Genomic DNA, 19441 nt, shown 5'->3' with positions numbered 1-19441 from the left:
GTACCAAATTGACACTATTCGCCCCTGAATCTGGCTACATTAGGGGTTCCACTCACATACACACAGGGCAGGGTAGGTGTAGGAAGATGCGGCGGTGCGGGCTTGTTGGGCCGAAGGGCCTGTTTCCCGTGCTGGGTTGTTCTTTGTATCTTTGTATCCACAATCTTCTGGGGTAACGAATTCCAAAGATTCACATTTGAGTGAAGAAATGTCTCTTCCTCTCACTCCTAGGTGAGTTGGGCTTGCTAAATTGCCTCTTTGTGTCCGAAGATGTCGAATCGTCGAATCATAGAACTCTCCAGTGCAGAAAAAGGCCTTTCGGCCCATCGAGTCTGCACCAAACACAATCCCACCCACGCCTTACACCCATATCCCTACATATTATACCCACTAACCTGGACACTAAGGGGCCAATCAACCTAACCCGCACATCTTTGGACTGTGGGTGGAAGCCGGAGCACCTGGAGGAAACCCATGCAGACACAAGGAGAACGTCTGTGTGGAGTTTGCACAATGACCCGAGCTGAGAGTCAAACCCAGGACCCTGGAGCTGTGAAGCAGTAGTGCATTAGCCATGGTAAATGTGCAGTCTTAGGGGAATAGGATGGTTGGGGGTGGGGTGGAAAACCTGGGTAAAATGCTCTTTCAGGGAATTGATGCAGATGAGCTGAATAACCTCTTTCTGCACCATAGGAATTCTAAATGATGGATCCCTCACCTTGAGACTGTACCCCCCAACCAGGGGAAACAATGTCCAAGTGAATATTCTGTCAAGCCCCTTCAGAACCTTGTTTGCTCCAATGAGATCACCTCTCAGTTTTTTAAAATCCATGGGTGAAATTTTCTGGCCGCCCTTGCCCCAAGGTCAAAAAATCCCACTGAAGTCAACAGATCTCTGCCTGGTCTGACCCTGCCCGGAACAATTTCGTGGCGGGTAGGTCAGGAACATTTCACCCCATGAATTTTAGCCCAATTTACTCAGCCTATCAACATAGGGATATTGCTTTATCCTAGGAACCAATTTAGTGGACCTTTGCTGTAACGTCCATTGAAGCAAGTATACCCTTCCTTAGCTATGGGGAGCAAAACTGCATGCAGTCCTCCCAATATGGCCTCATCAACCCTCAATACAATTGTAGCAAGGCTTCCTTGTTCTTGTACTCCAACCCCGACCTAATAGGGCCAACATATCATTGGCTTTCCCAATTGCTTGCTGTACCTGCAGGCTAACTTTTAGCACTCCTCGTATGAGTGCACCCGAGTTTCTGAACATCAATATTTAATTGTTACATGGCTTTTAAAAATTATTCTGCCTTTTGGTTCTTATTAGCCAGAAGTGAATCACCTCACACTTCTTCACCTTATACTCCAACTGCCACTGTGACACCCAATCACTTAACCTTAACTTCTACTTCTTTGTAGCCTCGTTGTCTCTTGCTCATGGTGTACATTTCCACCCAGCTTTGCATCATTTACTGTCTTGGAAAAGTTATACCTGCTCACAACCCCTCTGTGTGGAGTTTTCACACTCTCCCTTTATCTGCGTGTGTTTCCTCTGGGTGCTCCGATTTCCTCCTACACTCCAAAGATGTGCAGGTTAGGTTGACTAGCCATGGTAGAGTTAGATACTATAAATGCTAAGCACTTCAATCCCCTGGTAAGTGCAAATTCAGCATGAAAAACTGGGCAACGCAGTATGTCCTGCATTTCTTTAATAAGTGAGGTGGACATGGAGTGGTACCAGTAGATGTTCTCAGCATCTCACTTCATTAAAAACCCTTCTGTCTCACTTTCCAAAATGGAAAATATGGTTGTTTTGCCCAATGTTAATATGCTTACTCCACTGTGATAATTTGGATTATCGGTAGATAAGCCTGAGTGCCGTTTAAATAGGCATCTTGGCAGTGAAGTGACAGAAGTCACCAGCTGATTCTGTGGCAGCATGTGCCGATATGAATACCCCCTTACTGAACTCACTGGGTGCGAGGATCAGCTTGGAACTTCTATAATAGAACCCTGGCACTGCCAAGCACAGAACTCCGTTCCCAGCCTGAACTGACACACTAAGCTTCCCTTCTCAAAGTGCATTGAGTGTTCAGCCAGGTTACTGAAAGGAGCAGTGCCTGTCAGAGGAATGCTCCGTTACAGACACTGGCAGATGGATGATGGAGCCACACTGTGGCCAAACTCATAGCTGGGCAAGCACACACCAGCTGTAACTATGTTCAAGGAAGTCTTCATTCCTGTTTCCCGTTATCCCAAACCCACCACAACTCCCTCGCAATTCAAGGGGGGAGGCAAGTTTGAAAGTGGTCTAAAACCCATCAAATGAATAGTCTTGTAGTGGTTAGCACTGCTGCCTCACAGTGCCAGGGACCTGGGTTTGATTCCCGGCTCAGGTCACAGCCTGTCTGGAGTTTGGACGTTCTCCCCATGTTGGTGTGGGATTTCCTCCGGATGCTCCGGTTTCCTCCTACAGTCCGAAAGGCGTGTATTGGCCATGTTAAATTCTCCCTCAGTGTACCCGAACAGGTGGCGGAGTGTGGCAACCAGGAGATTTTCACAGAAATTTCATTGCAGTATTATTGTAAACCTACTTGTGACACTAATAAATAAAACGAATAAAAATAAAGACTTTGCTTTAAAGAAGCTACTGTCCTTTGAAAATTTCAGAGCAAGTGAATGTATTCAAAGGTAAGGAAGATGACTAAGTGGCTTTATGGATTAATCTGTATAATGTAGGCATAAATGTCAGTGTTATAAAGCAGCAGATGACAGCTGGTCACCATGGCTCCTCATAAACATTATAAAAACAACCTTTTCAGATTGTACAATATTTTGAATAGGGCTGTTCAAAATAAAAGTAGCAGAGCTGACAGATTAATTTGTGGTTTGAAGTATTGTTGCAGTGTACTCTAATATCTTAAGCGTGTTAGAATATAAAAGCCCGGTTGTCAAGCAGCCAGGTGTCAGATCAGGTTTAACGTGCGCTGCAGAGTCAGCACCGGCGTTCTGAGAAATCAACTTAAGCAGTTTTCACATTTATTTCAGACAGATGCTGCTCTGACATACGATGCAGTTCATATTGTATCAATGTCCTATCAGCGAGCGCCTCAGATGACTGTTAACTCTTTGCAGTGCCATCGACACAAGCCCTGGCGATTTGGAAGCCGCTTCATGAACTTTATTAAAGAGGTAACGACCAGGTTTGAAAGCGCGTGTGTGGGCCATGGGCTCTGTTCATTTCACGTTTCATGATAAATGGAGTGAAATCAACAGCTTGCATTCACAGGTCATTTATAATCCTGAAATCAGCAAAACAACCAAATAGTGTTATAGAAGAGTACAGCACAGGAACAGGTTCTTTGGCCCACAACCTTGTACCGAACATGACACCAAATTAAACTAATCCCTGATGTTTGCCATTGGTCAATGTCCCTCTATTCCTTGTACATGCATGTGTTTATCTAAAAGCTCCTTAAACACATTTCTGCCTGCACCACCATCCCTGCTGGAGCATTCCAGGCACCCACCATTCTCCATCTAAAAAAAATTACTTAGCCCGGCATTTCCTTTGAACCTTCCCCCTCTCGCCTTAAGTGCACGTCTCCTAGCACTAAACATTTCAATTCTGGGAAAAAAAGATTCTCACTGTCAACCCCATTACGCCTCCCATCATTTTATCAGGTCTCCCCTCAGCCTCTACTGCTCCGGAGAAAACAACCCTAGTTTGTCCAGCCTCCCCTTATAGCTCAATTCGGTGTAAATCTTATTAAGGTGAGGATTTCAACCAGCACAATCTTACTTCAATAAATGGATAATAATGAATAAGAAATTAATTCATGCTGGATTTGGTCTTGTGACAGTCTGTCTGAGAACAAGGCTTAGCCATGTGCTGAAAGCATTCTCTAGAATTTGTGTTTAATAGGTTCTGAGCTGGGTTCTGTAATGAGTTGACGTACAAACATCTGAAGAAGGGTTAGGCAATGATGAGCTTCTCCATTGATCTCTGTCCCATTCAGGCATGGTGTAACCTTCCAACATTATAGCCAGAATTCTCCTGCTGTTTGCACCCTGCTGCCACTGCAAGCGAGGACAGGGAATTCGGCGCTCAGCCAAATCTCTACTCACTGTTACAGGGCAGGAGAATTCCACTGGTCCGAGAATTCCGACCTATGGGTGCACTTCTCCGAAATAAAATCAAAATGACAACACTGGCAGGAAAATCGTCGGTGGGTCCATTATATCCTGTCGGGATGAAAGGGCTTTAAAATCCTGGCCAAAGTTTTCATCCTAAACCAGTTAAAGTCTTTATTAACAGTCATGAGTGTACATCTGCACATGAACTGAGATTCTCTTGGTTTCAGAGCAGCAATCCTTAAGCAGAGCAGCGTCCATTCATTCGTGGGAGAACGTCCAACCAAGACAGAGTCCTTCCCTTTGTTCTTACATAGACGCAAGTACAACATTCCCTGAGTGCAGAAGACTCCCGGAATGCAGGAGACCCCCAAGAACCAGGTCCCCTGCAAAATAAGCCACAAGAAGACTTGGTGAAATCATGAATATTTCCCACTTTATCTCATTATCAATTTGTTCCCCAACATGCTGTCCTTATCAGTCACTCTATACTATGTGCATTCCATATACTTATATAAGTGCTGCTAATACACAAAAGAAGGACTGTTGTTAAGTATAACTCTGTGTCATAGGGAAGAGATAGGATTTTCTCTGGATTTCGGTCCTGAGCTCTAACTGTCCTTTCAAATTTTATGTGAAATGGAAACCCGTCCCAAAATACTGCGGTGCAGATCTTTGGTGTCATTAAATTTCTGTCCTGGTTCTGTCAGTTGTCTGCAGTAACTTTTGGAAAAACGTTGTAAAATGGAGACACTTCCCATTAATCAACATTCTGAATTTTAATGGGTGTAAGATTCATCAACAATGTTTATAAAGGTCCTGCTCTATAAAATTGACTTCTGGAATCCATAAAAGAGAGAGTGTTTTATGTGGCTTCTATATCAATGAGAGAACAATAAAATCAACAGACTGTAACACTGGTACAGATCTAAATGTTTTATGGTGAGGGGGAACTGCAGTGCTTTATTGTCGTTTTAACACTACATCACCTTTTCTTCATTGGAAAAATGGAGGCTGAAGGGAGACCTGATTGAGGTCTGCAAAATTGAGGCGTAGACAGGGTGAATAGTCAGAGGCTTTTTCCCAGGATGGGAGTGTCAGTCATGTGGCGGGGGATGGTGGTGGTGGTGTCTGAGTGTGTGGAGAGAGTGCGCAGGTTCAAGGTGTGAGAGGGGAAGAGTTTAAGGGAAATAGCGAGGGAAGTTTTTCACACGAGGAGTGCTAGGTGCCAGGAATGTGCTGCCAGAGGTGGTGGTAGAAGCAGCAGGCACATGAGCAACATTTAAGATGCCCATCTGGATGGGTACATGAATAGAGAGATATGGACTCAGAAAGGGCAGAAGGATTTTGTTTTGTAAGTTTTGTTAGGGCATCATGATCGGCATGGGCTTGACGGGCCAAAGGGCCTGTTCCTGTGCTGTACTGTGCTTTCTTCTTTGACTTGCTTATGAAAGTGTAAGTGTGCATGAGTCAGGGGGTGAGCTTCTCGAGGAGCCTGTCAGAACATAAACAACTTTAACATCCAGCGTAAATGACCAGTGTCTGAACCATGGCTGATCTGAGTTTTTCAGCCTGCTCAAGATGCAAGCCACCGGTTTGTACATTGTTGCCTGACACAGCAATCAGGAGAAGCCCATCACCTTAAACACAGGCTCAACTTTGCGTTTACACAGACACATCCTTGCTTCAGTGCACAATAAACAGGACGGATTCTGAACGCCAACATTATTTCCACAGTTCGATGGTATAAATGGAACATTAGCTGCTCCTGTGCCCCTGTCAGTAATCTTGAGGAGGTGTTGCTGCACACTCATTCATCATTCTTGTCACAAATCTGCAGGTGCACTAACAGATAGAGTCCAGCGTGAACCCGAGTTTATATTTCATTACGTGTTGGCAAACTCATAGTAACTGCGGGTTAAGAAGGTTAATGAGAGTGCTAATAAGAAGTTCTAATAACTTCCAGCTAGTGTTCTCCTCACTCCACTCCTGACAGATACACATATACTTACAAAGGCTGGGAGATAAGGAGTCGCAATGAGCGGGCGAGATGAAAGCAACATCTTTTCCTTTCTGTTCCAAATGACATCTGAGCAATAGTGTAGGTCCTCGATATACATAATCTTATTAAAGTCTGAAACAAGATACATGGCTGGCACAATGGCAACACCGATAAATCAGTGCGTGGAGCCAAATGGGATTCATGGAGCGAATTGTAGGCACTGGATAAGGAACAGCAATGATTAATTAATCATATTCCACGAGGAGACAGAATTAGGATCATTTCCTTGTGAGTGTGTAATTAAAATTTACTGTTATGGAGCGTAATGATTTATATTGCTGTGTAATTACCACCGTGTATTTTTCTGTTGAGGCTCAATGGGAAGGATTAACCGGCCGAATCGTATTTAACAAAAGCACTGGACTGCGGACTGATTTCGATTTGGACGTTGTCAGCCTCAAGGAAGATGGCCTTGAGAAGGTCTGTACGTTTCCGCTCTTTTGACGGAATAATGAAATCATTATTTTAGTTGACACAGTTTTGAAATGAGGTGCAATATTTTTAATCAGTACACACAAGATATTCGATATTCCATCTGATAGTTGCAGCTTAAACATGAGCTCGCTTTCCATCCTGTCACTGTGGCTCACGTGCACATTACGAAAGGCTTTGATCCAATGTTCCGTATGGGACGGCACAGTGGTTAACTCTGCTGCCTCACAGCGCCAGGGATCCAGGTTCGATTCTTGGCTTGGGTGACTGTCTGCGTGGAGTTTCTTTCAGGTGCTCCGGTTTCCTCCCTCAGTCCAAAGATTGGCCATGCTAAATTGCCCCAAAGTGTCAGGGGGTTAGTAGAGTTAAATAAGTAGGGTTATGGGGACAAGGCCTAGGACGGGATTGTGGTGGGTGCAGACTCAATGGGCCAAATGGCCTCCTCCTACAGTGTAGAGATTCTATGGTAACTGAATTACTTTTATAATGAAAAACCTCTAATGCAACCAACCAAAAACTCTTTGTAATGGGTCTTAAATGTATTTAGTAATAATCATAGCTATAGTTCAGCTATCGCACTGCAAGTTACTTGATCTACAGTCCAGTTTGTCATCAAATAATAACATTTTGATATAAGAACAGAAAAGCTGGATAAGCTCAGTAGGTCTGGCAGCATCTGTGGAAAGAGAGAAACACAGTTAATGTTTCGAGTCCATATGACTTTTCTATATAACTCCATCATTCTGATGTTTAGCCGGAGCCGACTCTGGCTTACTGTGGGTCCTCCTTCTCTTAACTCACCTCCCATTGATGGCAGATCATTGACCTGCCTCTGCCCAAACTGTCCAATTCCTCATTTTAAAACTCTTTGGGGGGAATTTTCCTATCCCGCTCACCACAGGAACCATGGCAGGTGAAGGGGCGGATCGTGGAAAGGTCTATTGATCTCAGGGCAGGATTTTCTGGTATTGTGGTGAGTGCAGCCGAAAAATCCCAATGTGCGTGGTCAATGCACCTAAGCAGCTTATCTTTTGGGCTGTGGGAGGAAACCGGAGCACGCAGAGAAAACCCATGCAGACACAGGGAAAACGTGCAGACTCTGCAAAAACAGTGACCAAGCCGGGAATCAAACCCGGGTCCCAGGCGTTGTGAGGCAGCAGTACGAACTATTGTGCCACCACCCTCCGTGTACCTGAACAGGCTCCAGAGTGTGGCAACTAAAGGATTTTCACAGTATTGCAGTATTAATGAATGCCTACTCATGATGATAATAAATAAATGAACTTCAAACTTCATCTCTAAAACACTCTTCTCAAAATCCATTTCTCTGATTAAGTTTTCACCCAATTCCTGCAGTGGTTCTTTTCAGTTCCTTTACTACTCTTACTCATTTTTTTTCACCCACATCCCTTTCCCCATTTTCCTTCTCACTAAAATATTTGCTACGTGGAAGTTGCTGCATAAATTCATCTCGATCAAGTGCTCATAAATCACAGAGGGTAGCATCTTCCTGTGAATTGGCACGCTGTCCCTTTTCGAACATTTAAAAAATGTACAGAATGCCCATGCAAGTGTCAGGCAGTTTGAGAATATCTATATAGGTGCGCATGAAACACAAAGGGAAGAATGGCAGGATTTTCTGGCTGTGCTGTACCCAAGATTGGAAAGTCCCACCCAAGGGCAACCAATCTTTGTATGGTCTGTCCCCACCCGTTATGATTCCTGTGGTGGATGGGACAGGGAAATAAGAACATAAGAACATAAGAAATAGGAGCAGAATGTCAATGTGTGTGTGCCATCAGAGTTGGTAGCGAGTGTGATTTCATGCATGAGTTGCTAAATCTGTGGTAGACTCTTATCAGATTAACTATTGATTTCTCTGTGAAACTCAGCTATCTTAGCCCTGTGAGGATCAGCTCAGAGGGAGTACTGGAGACTATGTCATGATCAGCTACTGTATGACTATGTGCACGATCAGCAGTGTACATTACAACATTTTATAGTATTTACAGCACAGAAAAAGTCTATTCACCCAATGGGTCCATGCCAGGTTTGTGCTCCACATTAGTTATCTATTGCCACATTCTTTAAACCCAATTTAAGACCATAAGACACAGGAGCAGAAGTTGGCCTTTTGGCTCATTGAGTCTGCACCACTTATCATTGAGATCATTACTGATGTAAAATGATAATCCTCAACTCCACTTTCCCGCCTTATCCGCATAAGTCTCGATTTGCTTACTGATTAAAAATCTGTCGATCTCAGCCTTGAACATCCAACATCTACAGTCTTCTGCAGTAAGTAATTCAGCAAGTTCACTACCCTCTGAGAAAAGAAATTCCTCCTCAGCTCTGTCTTAAATGGGTGACCCCTTACTCCGAGACTATGCCCTCTGGTCCAGGGGAAACAACATCTCAGTATCTACTTTGTCAAACCCCCTGAGAATCCCATATGTCTCAAAAAAGTTGCCTCTCATTCTTCTCAACTCCAATGAGTACAGGATGAATTTACTCAACCTCTCTTCGGAAGAAAATCCTTCCATATCTGGGCTCAACCTAATGTATCTTCTCTGGACTGCCTCAAATGCCAGTATATCTTTCCTGAGGCTGGAGGACTAAAACTGTTCACAGCATGCCAGGAATGGTCTAACTGGTGTCTTGTATAATTTTAGCAAGACTTGTCCACTTTTATACACCATTCCCTTTGAAATAAAGGCCAACGTTTCATCTGCCTTTCCTATTACCTGCTGAACTTACATGCTAGCTTTAAGGTGCCACCAACAATTTTTGTGACATTTATACACAAGGTGAATAAAATATGGATCTGAGTCAAAAATGTAATTGAGAAGAGGCTGGTTTCATAGGTGCCTCTGGTAGGTGGTAATATGATGGGTGGCTCGCCCACTGCCTGCGCACCCAGTCCTCAACCCCTTCCCCATTAAACTGGGGGGAGGAGCAGGTTGGCCGGGTGCTGAAATCCGCACGCTGCCCACCACTTTTTAAAGAGAGAGTTAAATGAACAACTGAGTTGTTAGCGAACACATTAGTCCAAATATTATGTTGCCCACGCCATAAAATAGTTGGAGTGGACAGGCTGGCTGGAGTAGGCAGGCTGTTTCCTTTTTGATCACATTTTGAGGAAAAGCCAGCAGATTAGAGTTCCATTTTGAGGTACACATTCCCAATTCAGACATGTTTTACTGGCAGTCCTTCAGTTCCCAGCTTTACTTGCTTTTCCTAATAGGTAGGTGGCACAAAGGAAGACGGGACATCATTTGGGAATGTGCTGTCTGCACTGGGGGCACCTCCAAAGACATTGTCCCCTTTTGCTCCTCTCACCCTGACATCCAAACACACACCCTCCCCTGCCCCGCCCACACCAGGCTCCCCAGTCCCTTCCTTCCCTAAAACCCTGGAATTGACCTTAGTTTGGGATCCGTATTGTCTTCATCCTGGGGCTTGCTTGCAATCCCAGCAGCCTCCAACGTACCAATGGTGGCGACACTGAGACTGCCAAAGCTGCTGGCCAATCAGATTTCTTGGCTGCTCTGGAGGGCATGACCCCCTCTCACTGAGGGCAGAAGTGCCACTTTCACCAGCTTAAGCCTGAACATGCAGCATGCTACTGTGGCAGGACAGCCTTCTAGGAAGAGAATAGAAGGATATGGATCAAGAAAGGGCAGAAGGTCTTTTTTTTTAGCTTAGTTAGGGCATCATGATTGGGATAGATTTGGAGGGCCAAAGAGCCTGTTCCTCTGTTGTACTTTTTTTTTCTTTTAGTAGTTGGCTTCTGACATTTCTTCCGGGGGAATTAAAACAGTAACCTCCCCTTCCCCCCCATCCACCCCCACCCTAGGATCACTCCAATAAAATTTCGCTCCAAGTCTTTCCTGAGGTAAATTCTCTCGGTGGTGACACAATGAAGAGGTGTGGATTTCCAGGCCATCTTACATGTTTCTCAAGGCAGGAAGCAGCACACTATTTGCTCCCACGCCACAAAACAGTTGGAATGGGCAGGCTATTTCCATTTTGATCACATTATGAGAAAAAGCATGCTATTTGCCACCAGAGAGATCATTTGATCCCATCATTGTTAACAGGATTTCCCATCTACTCATCCCCACACCTCCAGGAAACCGACAGCAGGAAGGGTGTGCTATCCAAAAGTTCCTGCCCATATGAACCTTCACTAAATTCTGGCTGATATTTTTGCCCAAGTGCCTTGAAGGTTTGGGAAGGGGAAAACAATCAGTAATGTCTCCTGCTCCCAATCATGTTCCTGTGACCCATACTGGTCATTCAAACATGTGGGCATCATTGGAAGTCAAAACTGGACTCAGTAAGGCATCTTATTCCAGTCAAAAGGGTTGCCAACACTCAACATCAAGGCACTCACGTGGATAGTAGAAAAGTAATGGATGATGAGCACTACCAATGGAACTGTGAGGAAATGAAGACTTTCAGAGAAAGAGAAGAATTTGACGACTATGGACATATATTGTATTAAGGGCACTATATGAAATTGTCCTTTATGAGGCGTTTAAAAAGAGGAGAAAAAAGTGGATAGCATTAATTCAAGATTGATAAATTTCAGAACCCAGTAGTACACTGGGCTACATTCATGACCTTTTGTAAACGGCAAGAAACTACAAAAGGTCGAAAACGAAGTCCAGTCCATCACGCAAACCAGCCTTCCACCCATTGATACTGTCTACACTTCTCCCTGCCTCGGCAAAGCAGCCAGCATAATTAAGGACCCCACACACCCCAGACATTGTCTCTTCCATCTTCTTCTGTCGGGAAAAAGATACAAAAGTCTGAGGTCAACCGACTCAAGAACAGCTTCTTCCCTGCTGCCATCAGACTTTTGAATGGACCTACCTTGCAGTAAGTTGATCTTTCTCTGCACCCTAGCTATGACTGTAACACTACGTCCTGTACTCTCCTTTCCTTCTCTATGAACGGTATGCTTTGTCCGTAGAGTACGCAAGAAACAATACTTTTCGCAGTATACTAATACATGTGACAATAATAGATCAAATCAAAATACCTTTTGGAAATCCAGAACAAAGCGATCGTTCTAATTATGAAAGCTGTTCCAAAATGCTCACGGGGTACAAAGAATGAATGTAAAAAAAGATGTATTTTACTGAATTCTTTATCTCTAACTTTGTAGTACAAATTATTTATAGAAACTGGAGAAATAAATGAGACTATTATTTCTCATGGTAAAAAGGAACAGATCAATCACTGGGAGTGCTATGCAAAACCAGAATTAACTTGAATGCATGATGAATGTATTTAGCATGAGCACTGAAAAACATTTAACCAATAAATCTTGCTTTACTAATTAAGGACTAATGCTTATTATAGTGCGACTGTACACATTTGTCTTGTAGTTTTAAACGTGATCTGGCCAACTTCAAAGGTTATTAGCATTATCGGCTATTGGATAAACCAAACAGTAAAAATGGCTCCAGAAATTTATCCCAAAATAATAGACAAATAGAACAGTCTGAACTGGGTTTAATCATGCTTTGGTTCTTTAAAGCTAATTGTCTTGCTGTGATTATGTTGCTTCATCCGTAGCCTCACCCAAGCTGTGGTGTTTACTGCCTCTGGTGAGCAAGCAATGGTTGCTTCTTGTTTGGAATGACATTTCTTTTCCTTTCAAACTGGGAGTTGCTGGCTTGACCATAAGTGAAGTACAATTGGGCCTAGCCCATACTTCAGTCTGGTCGTTAGAAAAGCTTTTCATCCGACAGCCCAGGGTGGAAAATACCTCCGATCAACTTGGACAATCACTTCCTGAATGAGCTTTAGTAAAAAGCCACTGGCGTTTCCTTCTTCGATTTGGTTTATTGGGGTACATTGAAAAGTATTGACAGGAATTCTCCAGCCATTCACGCTGGCAGGTTCTCTGGTCTCACTGGCAGTGCACCCCAGCCCTCGGGTTTCCTGCAAGTGTGAGGTGACATCAATAGGAGTTCCCGTTGACAGCAGGGAGCCAGAGTACCCCGGTGCTAGCAAACAAGACACCACCTCCCGCCAGTAGGAAACACGCAGCTGGGAGGCCAGAGGATCTCACCCATTGTTTCTTGAGCCATACAGGCAAAACATACCACTAAGAGGTACACCAGGGGAAAGGAAAGGAATAGGGTGCAGAATATAGTGCTGCAGGACCAAATCTGTAAGAGAATTCAAGAGGTTATTAGATAGTTTTAAAGATTTAGAATACAGCTTTAGAAGCGCAGAATGTTGGTAAAAGATGCAATTAGAAGGTATGCTATGGGCAGCTTGCAAGAAGTCACCTTGCTCTGGTGCCATCTTTTTTTTCCCTCTTTCTCTCCATTCTACTTAGGATTGTCATAATTCTGGCTGATCACAGTTCTCTGTCTTCTCTTGTCAGTCAATGATTCTCCTTCCAATCCTGCTGCCTTAAAATCTTTCACTGCTACACCCATCTGGTCTTGCGCCTTCCTCATCTTCTTCCTGGCAGTCTTATCTCCATCACTTACCTCATCACATTTCCTCTGTGTATGTGTGTGTCTCTCTCTCTCTCACTGCCACTGATGCAAACCAGCATATATCAGTGCCAGTCCCCAGCCTAGTAAATGGGAAGGGTTAGCAGCAGGAAGAGCATTTGGCTGTATAACCACTCACCAAAACCAAATGATGGTTGATATGAATGAAAAGAACAAAGCTACTCACTAATCTGTAACTAACACACTGTGCTAATCTTTTCAGATTCAGGTGCTGTCTCCAGATTCTATTAAAATTCTAACAAGATCAGACAGGGTAGATTCAGGAAGAATGCTCCTGCTGCTGGGGGAGTCCAGAACTAGGGGGTCATAATTTGAGGCTAAGGGATAAACCTTTTAGAACTGAGGTGAGGAGAAATGTCTTCACCCAGAGGGTGGTGAATGTGTGGAATTCACTGCCACAGAAGGGAGTTGAGGCCAAAATGTTCTCTGATTTCAAGAAGATTATTAGATATTGCTCTTGGGTTAAAGGGATTGAGGGATATGGGGGGGAATCAGGATGTTGAATTTGATGATCAGCCATGATCCAAATGGATAGCAGACCAGACTCAAAGGGCTGAATAGCCTAATCCTGCTTCTAGTTTTTATTATTGTCATCAGACCCATTTCACATATTCTAGACTCTGCTAACCCGTTTTCTTTAGTAAATGTGGTTAGGATTGATTATAATTCTGTGGTGCCAGTGGTTAATTTTAAGGAGTCCTGGATCAAGCCAAGCAGCAAACCAATTGAAACCATTTGCAATCGTTTCTCTATCATCCACAGCTCAGCACTCGATGTATTGCTTGCTGCTTATTTCACAAGCCACAGTTACAACATTTACTTTACTTTGTTTTAAAGCACGCACTATGAAGCACTCAACTCTAATAGGTTAATGAGCTCAGTATTTCCAGATTATATTTTATGACCCCATACTATCCACATGAGCTGGTTGCACAGACTTATCATTTGCTGCTTTCTGACAAGGTTTGCTGTGACTTCCACTTCTTCAACACTAGAACTGTCACGGAGTTCAGATAGAGAGCTATAATTTAGAAAGATTGCAGATGTAGAAGCCAAGAAGTACCACCGCACCTGGCTGAAGAAAATGGTAATAAAATTCTTCAGAATAGGTTTGTTAAAATTAGACTTGGCTGTTTTAAAACTTCTTCCAGCAAGAGCTGTTCTTTTCTTGTTTGTTCATGGGATGTGAGCATCCCTAATTGCCCATAAAGGAGCCGCTCAGGGTCATAGCAATGGGATTCACTCTTGAGTCACACACAGGTGAGATTTCCTTCCCGAAAGTACATTAGTGAACCAAATGTTATTTTTTACAGCAATCAATGGTGGGGTCAAGGTTAGACTTTTAATTCCAGATTTTTATTGAATTTGCATTTCATCATCTTCAGTGACAGGTTTTGAACCTGAAAATCCAGAACATTACTCAGTGTCTCTCAATTACCAATCCAGTGACACTATCACTATGTCACCACTTTCCCTTAATGATTGGTGGTTTGCCCCTAATTGTCTATTATGTCTCAGTTCTTCTTGTATCTTTTTCTCCCTTAATCTGTGAAATACTGAAAGATACTTAGAGTCATAGAGGCCTACAGTGTAGAAGGAGGCCATTTGGCCCATCAGGTCTGCATTGGCCACAACCCCACCAAGGCCCTATCCTCCTAACGCCATACATTTACCCTAGCCATTCCCCTGACACTATGGGGGAAATTGAGCATAGCCAATCCACCTAACCCTCACATCTTTGGAGTGTGGGAGGAAACCAGAGCATCTGGAGGAAACCCACAAAAACACAGTGAAAGTGTGAACTCCACATAGACAGTGACCCAAGCTGGGAATTGAATGCAGGACCCTGGCGCTGTGAGGCAGCAGTGCTAACCACTGTGCCGTTTATTTCATTAAGGCATGGAATCAGTGGGATGTAGACTTGGAAGGAAGAGAAATTGGCTTTGTAGAGTTTGAAAATAACAAATGAGTGGGATGAATTCCACCAGACACCATATTGATGAGGGAGTTAATGTGTGCAATGAATTTCAGAGAGACCATAATGTCAAATAGCACTGAGGATGTGGTATGCAATAAATCTGGTTGAACCCAAGATACCTGACTGGATTGATTCTTTCACTGTAGCCCCTTATTTTCAAGAAGAAATTAGATATAGCTCTTGGGGCTAAAGGAGTGAGGGGTATGGGGTGAAGGTGAGATCAGGACATTGAATTCGATGATCAGTCATGATCAAAGTGAATGGTAAAGCAGGCCCAAAGGGCTGAATGGCCTACTCCTGCTTCTTGTTTCTATGTACATTTGTGTGGGAGACTGATTGGCAACAACAAGGACACTAGCAGAATTGCAGGGGTTGGGAGAGCGAATGCTATTATCCCAAGAGAGGGCAACAGATTTATATTCCATGGGGCCATTGCCACCCCCTTGGGTAGCACCATTACAGCCCTAGTGTTATGCTGAAGAACAGATTTCTTGACTCCTGTGATACTCTGCAGGCCATTTCCCACTTACAGATAGCCATGGTAAGAACAATTTGAACTTCCACTGCACCTCTCAAAATTAAATTTGGTGACTGTAAGGTAAGCTGAGACATCAGCCATAAGGTTGGGTCTAGAGGTGAGCGAACGAAAGCTCACCACCACTTCCACATTGGAAAGGATGGTCACCAGGATCTGTGCAAATTGCTGTGCCAAGTCAGCGCTGGGCTCCTCCATACTCTGACATTGGCCACAGCCTTTCTGACACGTTCCCCGTTGCACTAAACATTTCATGGTACATTGCTATCATAGAATCCCTACAGTGCAGAATGAGGCCATTTGGCCTATTGATCCTGCACTGAAAACGATCCCACACGGGCCCTATCCCCATAACCCCACACATTTACACTGTTAGTCCCCCTGACACTAAGGGGCAATTTAACATGGCCACTCCACCTAACCCGCACGTTTTTGGATTGTTTGGCGGGGGGCGGGGGGTTTACTGGAACACTCAGAGGAAACCCACATAGAGACAGGGAGACAGTGCAAACTCCACAGACAATGACCCAAGGTTGGAATTGAACCCGGGTTCCTAGTGCTGTGAGGCAGTAGTGCTAACCGCTGTGCCACCATGCTGCCCCTATCCAAGGTTGTGCTGTAGGCTTCTCCATCAAAATCCTGATCTGAATCCAATTTCTGTGTGACTGCACTCTCTGACAATCTGCTCAACCCCAGCACTGACTGCAGCTACTCATGAACAGTGTCCGACTCCTGCAGATCCACTTCTAACCTGTCCTCTCTGACATGCACAGTGTCTGTACCTGAGCTGCTGGTTGAAAATGTGAAATTAGGTGGCAGTGCTTTGGCTTCATCATCTGTCTCCTTTTTTTGGTGTTCTTCTGCCAGTCCAAGCTGCAGCTCCTGGAAAGGGAAAAGAACCCAAGGCAAGGTTGTAGCATGGAGAACAGGGGAAAGGAAGCAGTGCAAGCTTAACACCATGTGCAGCTTATAAGGAAACATTGGAAGATGAGGCGAAAGTGGGATGTGAGAAAAAGGATTAGGTATAAGGAGATATAGTCATGTTAAATTATTTTAGCCATACTCCTATCCAAAACAATTGCTGTCCAAATAATGGCCAGAGCCATCCCATCCATGGGGCTTGTAGGCACGTCTCTACTGCCCCATTTGTGCAGAGCTTTGTCCTACAAGAGAGACAGAAATGTGTCAACTTATCATCCAATCTATTCAGCTGATGTCGCTCTCCTGGTTAAATGACTGGCTGCGTATGCAAGATCTGAGATGTGGGAGTAAAGATTGCAGCATTTGAAGTTTATGGAAACGGGGTGAAGAACATGGATAATGAGTTTGTGTCCTGACCGATAGACATTTCTGGTCGGTGACTGAGGGAGCTGTGGTGCTTTGACCACATTTGGAGCAATGTATCCAAGTTGTCAGGTTTGACTCCTGTCATTACTCCCTAGCTAACTGCTGTCACTGCTTCTTTTGATTTATTATTGTCACATGTATTGGGATTCAGTGAAAAGCATTGTTTCTTGCGCTCTACATAGATAAAGCATATTATTTATAAAGTACATAGAGAAGAAGGAAAAGAGAGTGTGCAGAATATAATGTTATAGTCATAGCTAAGACGTAGAGAACAATCAACTTAACCTATGGTAGATCCATTCAATAGTCTGATGGCAGCAGGGAAAAAAGCTGTTCTTGAGTCAGTTGGTTCGTGACCTCAGACTTTGTATCTTTCTCTTGATGGAAGTTGGAAGTGAGTATGTCGGCGTGCGTTGGGGTCCTTGATTATGCTGGCTGCTTTTCCACGGCAGTGGGAAGTGTAGTTGGAGTCAATGGCTGGGAGGTTGGTTTGGCTGAATGACTGGACTTCGTTCACAACCCTTTGTAGTTCTTGTGGTATTGGTCAAAGCAGGAGCCATACCAAACTGTGATGCATCTGAAAGGGGTGTTTTCTGTGGTGCATCTGTAAAAATTTGATGAGAGTCTACAGGACTTCCTGGGCTGCTGCATAATAAGATTTTTCTCTTACTTTCCAAATCCTCCACTAGGACCTCCAGTGCCGTGCATGAAAAGCCTGAATCCACACACTCAGTTATGCCATTTTCTTCTTTTACCTACCAGGTCAAAATCACTCCCTGCATGACTGCCAGCCCTTGCTGCAGCCACAATGATGCTTTCCTTTAAGCCATGCTGCTAATTTTAAGCTGGCAAGTTACAATTCGGGGTCTCTACTGCTGTGTGCATCCTGCCAGCATTTTAGCGCACTTGCCTGGATTAATCATGGCCCCACCATGCCCAATTTCAGGACAAACCAGTTTCATCCCTAAGCAGTTAAATCGATATAAGTACAAAGTGCATTGGCCTGCATTGTAAATAAGTCAAAGGATTCATCCTTCTCAATAGTTCCAGCACTTGAGTCTCTTTCAGGACATGAAGTACCTGACCATATGAATTTACAATTGATTTAGTTAGTCACATGCTTTTAAGACTGTCAGACCTATGGAGAAGTTGATATGCTGACTAAAATGTGTCTTGATGTTATTATTGGCACAAAGCATCAAAGTCCCTTGTGGTTTTTGTTTTATCAGGTGATTAGATCTCCTGCTGTCAAGACAGCCTTTTGTCTAGAAGATGTATCACATCTTGCTTTGATCCATTGAGATTCTCCTCCTCCTTTACTTAATGCTGAACCTTTTACTGTGCCACTATAGGCCATCCTGACTAGGTACTAAAACTTTGTAATAGTGCTTCTGCCAAAGGAAGGCTTTCACTTGATTACAGCCTGTGTGTGGATAATGCTTTTTCCATTCATCAACTGCACTAATGGAGCCAAAAACAGATTAGCACAATAAGATTCCCATTTAATGTTGACGGTAATTGCACCAGATGACATTTTAGCCCTTCATGCTCTTTGTGGCACTTAGGCCTACATATCTTGTTGAACAAATGTTTCCGTGTGATTGGTAAATGGATTGAGTCCTCTGTTTGTTTTTTCCACATATGGCAGCAAAATTCCACTCAGTAAAGTTGGCAATTTTGATCCTTTGGGTGCTATGGTACAGCACCAGGTAACATCCGTGCCACTACCATCTACCTGCATGCTTGGCCTATTCTTTCTCGCCATTCAATAGGATCATTGCTGAACTAATTGTAACCTCAGCTCCACATTACTACTAACCCCTCCCCCACTGCCCCCCTCCCCCACTGCCCCCCCCGCCCCCCGCTCCACCCCCACCCGAAAAAACCTTTCACCCCCTGGCTTATCAAGAATCCATCAACCTTACCTTAAAAATATTCAAAGACTCTACTTCTTTTTGATGAAAAGAGTTCCAAAACTCCTCTGAGAACAAGATTTCTCCTCACCTCTGTTGTAAATGAGTGACTCCCTATTTTAAACTGTGATCCCCTAGTTCTAGATTCTCTCACAAGAGGAAACATCCTCTCCACATTCACACTATCAAGATACCTCAGAATTTTATATGTTTCAATCGACCATCTGAGTGAGCTGGAGCAGAGACAATAGAGAAGATAAACTGCTTGCAGAGGGAAGAGGGAGCGGTTTAGTAGTGGAAGGCCATACCTATCTAAATCTTCAGGAGCAACCTGAAATGCAACAAGAAGTACATGGAGTACATGCAACCAAGCCAGGAGCAGTGTGGTCAGCAACTGCACTTCATCAAGGATGTGGTCATAGACTGTATCACCTCTTTGAGCGAGACCTGCAGCCTCAGAGTAGTGTGAGGATGGAAATGCCAATGACTAAT

General features: G+C 43.9%; 1 protein-coding gene across 1 annotated transcript in view; it reads left to right on the top strand.

Moving 5' to 3' along the window:
• LOC145358010 (glutamate receptor ionotropic, kainate 3-like) overlaps window positions 1-19441 on the top strand; it is a 475535-nt gene that overhangs the window by 212340 nt on the left and 243754 nt on the right. Inside the window, exons 7-8 of the mRNA XM_080211688.1 lie at window positions 3052-3195; window positions 6512-6619. Of these exons, the coding sequence (XP_080067814.1) occupies window positions 3052-3195; window positions 6512-6619 (252 nt within the window). The remainder of the gene's footprint in view (window positions 1-3051; window positions 3196-6511; window positions 6620-19441) is intronic.

Source organism: Carcharhinus amblyrhynchos, chromosome 24 (assembly GCF_965287045.1).
Source record: "Carcharhinus amblyrhynchos chromosome 24, sCarAmb.v2.hapA, whole genome shotgun sequence".
NCBI lineage: Eukaryota > Metazoa > Chordata > Chondrichthyes > Carcharhiniformes > Carcharhinidae > Carcharhinus > Carcharhinus amblyrhynchos.
The sequence above is the reverse complement of the archived record's forward strand: the minus strand, read 5'-3'. Positions and strand labels throughout refer to the sequence as shown.